At 49.2% G+C, this 8772-nt stretch overlaps 1 protein-coding gene across 1 annotated transcript; it reads right to left on the bottom strand.

Moving 5' to 3' along the window:
• Positions 1-2796: 2796 nt before the first annotated feature.
• LOC138084298 (regakine-1-like) lies at positions 2797-8352 on the bottom strand. The gene is made up of 3 exons (XM_068978503.1): positions 8232-8352; positions 3381-3495; positions 2797-3152 (listed from the first exon to the last, which is right to left on the bottom strand). The coding sequence occupies exons 1-3, from the start codon at positions 8299-8301 to the stop codon at positions 3020-3022; spliced, it is 318 nt and encodes a 105-aa protein (XP_068834604.1). The 5' UTR covers positions 8302-8352; the 3' UTR covers positions 2797-3019.
• Between the last annotated feature and the right edge of the window lie 420 nt (positions 8353-8772).

Genomic DNA, 8772 nt, shown 5'->3' with positions numbered 1-8772 from the left:
GTAAAGTAATGCTCAAAATTCTCCAAGCCAAGCTTCAGCAATACGTTAACCGTGAACTTCCTGATGTTCAAGCTGGTTTTAGAAAAGGCAGAGGAACCAGAGATCAAATTGCCAACATCCGCTGGGTCATGGAAAAAGCAAGAGAGTTCCAGAAAAACATCTATTTCTACTTTATTGACTATGCCAAAGCCTTTGACTGTGTGGATCACAATAAACTGTGGAAAATTCTGAGAGAGATGGAAATACCAGACCACCTGACCTGCCTCTTGAGAGATCTGTATGCAGGTCAGGAAGCAACAACAGTAAGAACTGGACATGGAACAACAGACTGGTTCCAAATAGGAAAAGGAGTACGTCAAGGCTGTATATTGTCAACCTGCTTATTTAACTTATATGCAGAATACATCATGAGAAATGCTGGACTGGAAGAAACACAAGCTGGAATCAAGATTGCCAGGAGGAATATCAATAACCTCAGATATGAAGATGACACCACCCTTGTGACAGAAAGTGAAGAGGAACTAAAAAGCCTCTTGATGAAAGTAAAAGAGGAGAGTGAAAAAGTTGGCTTAAAGCTCAACATTTAGAAAACGAAGATCATGGCATCTGGTCCCATCACTTCATGGGAAATAGATGGGGAAACAGTGGAAACAGTGCCAGACTTTCTTTTTTGGGCTCCAAAATCACTGCAAATGGTGACTGCAGCCATGAAATTAAAGGACGCTTACTCCTTGGAAGAAAAGTTATGACCAACCTAGATAGCATATTCAAAAGCAGAGACATTACTTTGCCGACTAAGGTCCATCTAGTCAAGGCTATGGTTTTTCCAGTGGTCGTGTATGGATGTGAGAGTTGGACTGTGAAGAAAGCTGAGCACTGAAGAATTGATGTTTTTGAACTGTGGTGTTGGAGAAGACTCTTGAGAGTCCCTTGGACTGCAAGGAGATCCAACCAGTCCATTCTGAAGGACATCAGCCCTGGGATTTCTTTGGAAGGAATGATGCTAAAGCTGAAACTCCAGTACTTTGGCCACCTCATGTGAAGAGTTGACTCATTGAAAAAGACTCTGATGCTGGGAGAGATTGGGGGCAGGAGGAGAAGGGGACGACAGAGGATGAGATGGCTGGATGGCATCACTGACTCGATGGACGTGAGTGTGAGTAAACTCCGGGAGTGGGTGATGGACAGGGAGGCCTAGCGTGCTGCGATTCATGGGGTCGCAAAGAGTCGGACACAACTGAGCGACTGAACTGAACTGAACTGAACTTGAGAGAGTTGACAGAATTTGTTGATAGACAGGATTTGTTGATGGATTGGATGGATGGATCAGGGAGAGGGGTTTCATCTTGAGCAGCTTGGAGGATGGAGGTTCCATTCCTGAGGAGGGGGGCTCGGAGAAGGAACGCAGCCGCGGTAGTTATAGCTCCCCATTCAGGGGACGCTCGGTATCCACCCAGCTCCCCGCAGGCCCGAGCACCCCAGTAACTCAGGAGGAGAGCCGACCTGCCTGGCAGCGGGGGTGAACAGCCATGGTTTGCCACTTGCGGAGCCTGTTCTGCAGAGGTCGTCAGTGGCCCCTGCTGTGCCCACCTTCTCCCTGCCCTTCGCCCCTGCACTCCCGGTGCCCATCCTTCCCAGAGACCCCAGGTCTCCTCACCTCCTCACTCACTCCAGTCCCTTTGACTTTGAGAGTTGAGCTTCCATCCCATTTTAGTGTGGATGGAGGTGCAGAGAACTGGTTTCCGATGGGATTTGTGTGCATTCAAGAGCACAGGGGAGCTAAGGAGTGGAGTTTGGAAGAGGAGGGGGCCATCCAGTGAGGAAATGGCCTTGGCCAGGGCAGCTGTGGGCTCCGAGGACAGACTGTGCTCATTTCCTGACTTTGCCCCTGACAGTAGGTGGTCGTCCGCTCCCCACCACTAAACTCACAGATGGACAGAGACCTCTGACCTCTGGGGTCAAAGAGCATCCTTCCTCCATGGGAGTTTAGGGTTGAGGCTGACAGCCATGGCGTGCCTTCCCCCAAGGACTGAGTTGAAGGGTGTGCGCTGGGCCACACTGGTGTCCCTGAGGCCCTTCTGCAAACTGTGTCCAGTGACGCATGGTCAGACTGGCATCAGCCTCCGCCTGCTGCCTGCCTCCCTTTCCTCCTCACGCCCACAGAGCACTGCCCTGTACCTGCCTCTGTCTTTAGCTGAGGAGGTGGTGGGGAGGATGGCCACATTTCCAGGGTCACTTTTAGCCCAGGTGTCAAGGATAAGGGTCAGGCAGCACCTAAAGAGACTGTAGGACCTCAGTGTTGGGGTGCACGGATTGGGGATGGAGCACGGATTTTGGGGGAGAACACAGATTTGATGGGTGAGCACAAGGGGACGCTATTTACAGGCGGTCGAGGCGGGCACAGAGAAGTAAATGTTTTGGGTGGCAGAGACCTGGGGAAGAGCTTTCTAGGAAGGATGAGCCGCTCTGCCCACTTGGACGAGGGAGTGACGAGGTGTGTTTGCTGTGCACCTCAGCTCTGCACGTGCAAACAGAGGATCTCCCCACGGTCGTCTGTATTCACACTGTTCGCCTTGTCTAAGGACCTTGAAGTGGGGTCACTGTTCGTCCTCCTCCTGATCCTAACTACACCCCCATCATTCCACTATTTACATCTACTCCTATTGAAATGTTTACAAGGCCCCAGATACGAAGTAAATACATAGAAGTGTCTGTGAAATTAAAGAAATGACCAGGCTGTCTGTGAGAGAACCAATTCAAGCCAACAGTCCCCTTCTGAAGCACGGATTTATTTCAAGACCTGGGCGCCTGCAAGGGGACGACAGATGCGGTCCGGGGGCCGCAGTCTCCTCTAGCCCCAGAAGGCGGGGCTTCACGGGGAAGCTTCAGGAGAGCGCAGACCATCAGAGCAGGAGCCCAGAAACGCAAGCGCGGGCTTTCATTCGGGCCAGGACTCGCCCAGGGCGCATCTGGGGTGAGGGAGCTGTTTGGGGAGGGGAGGTGGCTCTGTGGCTTCTTCTCATCTTCCCTCGACTGTGAAGGTCCCACTGTTCCCAGCTCCCCTGGACTTTTGGTCCAGGTATTTGATGTACTTCTGTACCCAGGCCTGGCCTGGGTCGGCACAGATCGATCGCCCATTTCTGGTCTGGAAGCTGAGGAGCAAGAAGGAGAAGATGAGAAATGGAGAGTCAGCAGGCGAAGAGGAGTCCGTCCCACCACCCCAGCCTCTCCCCCGACCCCCACCAGCAGCTGCCTCCTGTGTCACCCCCGCCCCACCCCACTCTTGTTGCTGTTCCTAGAGACTCCCGCCCCCCCTCCCTCTCCCAGCCCTACTGGTTCTTGAGGTTGCACCCTTTCCACTGTTGGGGGGCTGTACTTACATGACCCCTGGCTGGGTGCACTGGTCACTGGTCCTTTGATAATTTTTCACGAAAGAGAGTGGGATTGCCCTTGTCACCGAGGCGAAACAGCAGGCATGCAGGTCATCAGCTGGTTCTGCAAGGTAGAGGAGTGTAAGATGCTGGAAGCTTCTCCATGAGAAAGCTCAGACCTCTATCTGCATTCCCCACAGTCCCTGAGGAGGGGAGGGACACAGGAGATAGGAACACCTGGCAGGAAACGGCCTGGTCTTCCTCCTCCCTCCACCTTTTAAAAAATATTTTGGCTAAGCCACACTGCATGTGGGATCCGGGTTCCATGACCAGGGATAGAACCAGCGGCCCCTGCATTGGCAGCGCAGAGTCTTAACTACTGGACGATGAGGGAGGCTCCCTTGCGGGGGCTCCTCCCCTGCCCCCAACTGCCCCCTATCCCACTTAAACCATCCTCTAAGTCCTTTCCTCCCTCCGTCTGCCTCTCCAGCCCCTCACAACCTCTTCTCCCAGACCCTCCCCAGGGCTGGGATGGGACTCTGTGGTCCTAGTGTTTCAAATTTCTGGTTGTCCTCACGATTCGGGAATAAAAAAATCAGAATTCCTGGAAATTCTCAGATCATGAATTATTCTATATTCATCTTTTAAAAAAATGAGATATAAATCATTTTAGGTTGTACTACATATTAATTTTTTTCATTTTTAAGGTTTTATTTTATTTTGAAGTATAGTTGATTTACAGTGTTGTGTTAGGTGTTTTTTTTTATATATAACACTTTATTCTCATGTTTTAAAAATAATGTGACTACACAGTAAACAGTGAATCGTTTTTCTATGAAGGTTTTTTTTTTTTTTCCCAAAAAAAGATTTTCCATAAAAATAAATTCAAAGTAACAATAAAGGATGTTTCTATGTATGGTGATAAGATTATAAACTCAGTAACACATTTAATGTTCTCTAGCAGCTAAAGACAGTTGATAATAAAAAACATGAAAAGATGGGAACATTAACACAAAATAAAGGGCCAATGAAAATCATTTAAAAACCCAAAAAAGTGCAACAACTATTTAAAATATTTAAATTTTTCATTCAAAAATAAAAATTTAAAACACAGGCAGCATCAATTGCAAATTGCTTGTAGTCTTTACCTTTGTTTTGTAGCAAGTAATTCCATAGAACATTTTTTCCATACTGGATTGGCCCAACTGTTGAAAGTATGTCTAAATGCATTTTCAATTGGAGTTTGAGTACTAAATGCTTCCTTCATGTGAGCTAATTTCCTATTTTCATGATGGACATGTCTGATCTGCTTCTCCTGAATTTGTTTTTCTCCTTCAAATTGATATTGCATTCTGGCCACACAACACGTGGAATCTTAGTTCCTGGACCAGGGATCAAACCTGTGTCCTTTCATTGAAAGTGTGCAGTCTTAACCACTGGACCACCGGGGAAGTCCCCTGCTTTAGCTAATTTAGATTTTATATAAATGCTAGCAAATGTTTCTGGTTTCATATCCTAGTATTCTGTGACATTTATGCATTTTCTCTTTGCGTTTCCTCTTACGTGATTGGGCTTCCTTGGTGGCTCAGATGGTAAAGAATCCGCCTGCAATGCAGGAGACCTGGGTTCAGTCCCTGGGTTGGGACTATCCCGTGGAGGAGGGCATCGTAACCCACCCCACTATTCTTGCCTGGAGAATCCCCAAGGACAGAGGAGCCTGTGGGCTACAGTCCATGGGGTCGCAAAGAGTCAGACATAGCTGAGCGATTGTGAAGGTGTATGAATTTTACAAACTTACTAGCATTTCTAAGCAGCAGACAGAACTGTGAGCTGCCATGTGTAACAGGGCAATGGTCTCAAGAAGCTGGATGAAGACCATTGCTCCCGTTTATGCTCCAGTCCGCATCCCCCCACATGCTGATCTTAACCTTAACTCCAAGCGCCAGTGTTTCCTGCTTTCATGCCTGATGTCAGCAAATTCCTTTAAGTCAGTGACATCTCTCTGTTGAATGTTAAGCTTTATTCCATCAAGAGAATTAGAATACTTTTGCCCGTTTTCCCCAATTGCTCAACTGAGCTTTCTTGGGACGTGGAATTTAGGAAAAACATATAATTTCCTGAGAAATGCGGAGAAGAATTCCCACATGAAAATGCTAGTGGAAGTCCAGGGTGGGCCACAGCAGGGCGGGACTGTTCCCTGCATCTGAGAGGACCCTTCCTCACAGGTCTGGGTAGGGGTAGGGGTGCTGCTAGAAGTGGGATGTTTGCTCAGAGGAGCAGGGCCTTGGCTAGGAGGCAGGAAAGTTCAACTTGCCCTTGTTTTTTTTTTTTTTTCCTGAAAGCTGTGTGACTCCAGGCAGGATAGCCACCCTTTCCAAACCTTTGTCCTTGAAATGGCAAATAATAGCCTTGCGGCAATTACTGTGCAAATTGATTTTTATACCGATGATTGTTTTGTGCAATAAAGGCCTTATTACCCCCATAAAACAGACGAGGAAGCTGTGGGTCAGGAAAACTAAACAAGACACAGAAGGTCACCGGCTGGCCAGAGCAGAGCTTGCAGACCCAGGCTCCCGGGGAGAGAGGATCTGCTTCAGCCCCCAGTGTGTTCCAGCGTGTTGCCCGAGCGAGTGGCACAGAGTCGGCTTTTTATGTACACAGGGGATAGATCCTCTCTTGAGATGCTGGGCAGAGCAGCTGCAGCTCCGGGTCGGGCATGGGATCAGCAGGGTCAACACTGATGCACTTACCACCAGTCTGGACCCAGACAACCATGCTGTGGGTCATTTTCAGGACAGTGTTCAAAACCATGACCTGCGTTAGACAGCGTTCCATCATAAAATAGGCCTGTGTTGGATGATGTTTCCCGACTGTCGGCTAAGGAGAGTTCTGATCGGCGAGGCTAAGCTATGGTGTCTGGGAGGTTAGGCTCATTATATGCATTTTCAGCTTCCTGTATTTTCCATTTCCAGTGCGTTTATCGGGAGGTAACCCCCTCGTGAGTCGAGGAAGATGTGCCCTGAGACTCTACTACAGGCCCGGTGCCGGGCTTAGTTCCTGATGCGGCTCATTTCCCTTCCTCACAACCACCCTTTGAGACGTTATCACTGATCCCGTTTGCAGATGAGAGGTCATATGACAATAACTGAAATTATCGGAAAGCAGTGAAAAGCTCTTTCACAGTCAAAATTGGAAACCAGCCATCATCCACGGAACTAGCAGGATGTCAGATGACAGTCCTAGTGTGGAGTATTGTTTGGTCTCTGATTTCAGTTGAAATTCAGCTCAGGAGAGCTGTTTACAATAGCCAAAACTTAAGTGTCTATTGGCAGAGGAATGGGTAAAAAAGAGGTGGTACATATATACAGTGGAATATCACTGAGCCTTTAAAAATAATGATACCATTTGCAGCAGCGTGTATGGATTTAGAGATTGCAATACTGAGTGAACTTGGGAAAACTCTGGGAGATGGCGAGGGACAGGGAGGCCTGGCGTGCTGCTGTCCATGGGGTCACAAACAGTTGGACATGACTGAGCGACGGAACAGCAACAACAGCAACATACTAAGTGAAGTAAGTCACACAGAGGAGAAATATCCTATGACATCCCTTATACTCAGAGTCTACAAATAAACAATACAAATGAACTTACAAAACAGAGACTCACAGACTTAGAGAATGAACTTATGGTTGCCAGGAGGGAAGCACAGGGGAAGGGATAGTTAGAGAGTTTGAGATGGACATGTACACACTGCTATATTTTACATGGATAACCAATAATGACCTACAGTAGAGCACAGGGAACTCTGCTCAATGTTAAGTGGATGGGAGAAGAGTTTGGGGGAGAATGGATGCATGTATATGTATGGTTGAGTCCCTTCCCTGTTCACCTGAAACTGTGACAACATTGTTAGTCATCTATACCCCAATACAAAAATAAAAGTTTAAAAAAAAAAAAGAAAAGAAATTCAGCTCAGGAGAGTTGTTTCCTGGGAAGCCTCCTCCCAGGTCCCTCTGCGCTGCCTTCGCCCCTGGCTCCAGGCCCCTGCAGAGAGGCAGGCAGGCCTGTTGAGGGCAGTGAGCTGGGGGTCAGGACACTGGGGTTTAGCCCTGCCTCTTTCACAGTCACCTGCAGCCTCCTCTTCCTGTAGCACAAGTATTTACTGAAAGCTCAGTACACGACTCTGTGCTGTATAAACACTGGACAGGTCTTGCAGGGAGAGGAGGGAAGCTGACCCGGGTGTCTCAGGCTCAAATTCCCCCGAGACCATGCGGACTGCTGCTGGGTGTGGCGGGCAGTGGGGACCCTGAGGCCTGGGCAGCGCCCCCTGTCTAAGGGGACAGCACCTCCACCTCAGGCCCAGTTGGAGGTGAGCTTGTGGAAACTCGGGCTCATGTCTGCTTGGTCTTCCATATTTGTGAAAGAAATGGGCAATAGGGATTTTTAATGTTTCCAGTTTTCAATGTTGGCAACCATCCAAATATGGTCAAACCCCATCTAAGCTGTGAAGAGAGCGTGATCCTTTGTGGGTTTCTGTCGCCCAGATTCTGCTCCTGCCTGGAAGCAGCTGAGCAGACACCTGGAGGGCTCTGGGTCAGCTTCTCGAGGCTGGGGACCAAAGGCCAGGAAAGCTGTTTTCAGAGGCAGGTTTTCCCCACCCCCGGGGAGGCAGAAGTAAGCCCCGACTGGATATGGGGAGACACCCTTGGGAAAGACACTGTCTGTTTTGCAGGAACCCCAGACCACGTTTTCCAGACCACCCACAGCTCCTCACTGCAGCCCCGACCCCTGCCCACCCACACCTTCAGTCTCCAGCCCCTGTGTTCTCTTCGTTCAGAGCAATGAGAGTAGCAGGCTCACCTTCACTGGCCTCCAAGTGCAGGATGGCAAGAGTGAGGAGGAAGGCCAGGGCGGCCAGGCTGACCCTCATTGTTCTGGGTGCCGACCAGCAATAGGAACAGGGCTGGGCTGAGGACTCCTGGGTTCTCTGGCTCCTTGAAATCTGGGCTCTGAGCCTCCTTTATAAAAAGTTGCTGCTTAGAAGTCACAAGATCCAAAAATTTAAGCTTGTGTGGCAGTTTTGATTCTTTGGAATTGTGACCAATGACATACGTAAATTATGAGAACTCAGTCAATTTAGACGAAGAAAAGAGGAAGGCAGAGAGTGACCCTGGCTTTCACATTTGGCTGATGTCTTGAGGGTGGTAGTGGGGGAGGCCCAGAGACCAGGAGCTGTGTCAGAAACGGCCCCCCCTCTCCTGGTCTCCCCTGGGAGCCTGATTAAGCCTCCTTGGTGAGCCTGACCTCAGGGGTGGACCGTGAGCTCAGAGGCCGGGTGACTGTCTCAGGATCAGCAGCTCTGGCTGGACGCCAGAGAGGGATGTGGGGGTGAGTGCAAGTT

The sequence above is a fragment of the Capricornis sumatraensis genome, chromosome 8, assembly GCF_032405125.1.
Source record: "Capricornis sumatraensis isolate serow.1 chromosome 8, serow.2, whole genome shotgun sequence".
In the NCBI taxonomy this organism is placed as follows: domain Eukaryota; kingdom Metazoa; phylum Chordata; class Mammalia; order Artiodactyla; family Bovidae; genus Capricornis; species Capricornis sumatraensis.
The sequence above is the reverse complement of the archived record's forward strand: the minus strand, read 5'-3'. Positions and strand labels throughout refer to the sequence as shown.

What these genes read in the sequence shown, in the direction of transcription:
- LOC138084298 (XM_068978503.1), bottom strand. Translation starts at nt 8,301, where the DNA reads ATGAGGGTCAGCCTGGCCGCCCTGGCCTTCCTCCTCACTCTTGCCATC. An exon ending in GCACTTGGAGGCCAGTGAAG is followed by an intron (nt 3,496 to 8,231) that starts GTGAGCCTGCTA and finishes TCTACCTTGCAG; the next exon opens with AACCAGCTGATGACCTGCAT. An exon ending in TGCACCCAGCCAGGGGTCAT is followed by an intron (nt 3,153 to 3,380) that starts GTAAGTACAGCC and finishes CTTGCTCCTCAG; the next exon opens with CTTCCAGACCAGAAATGGGC.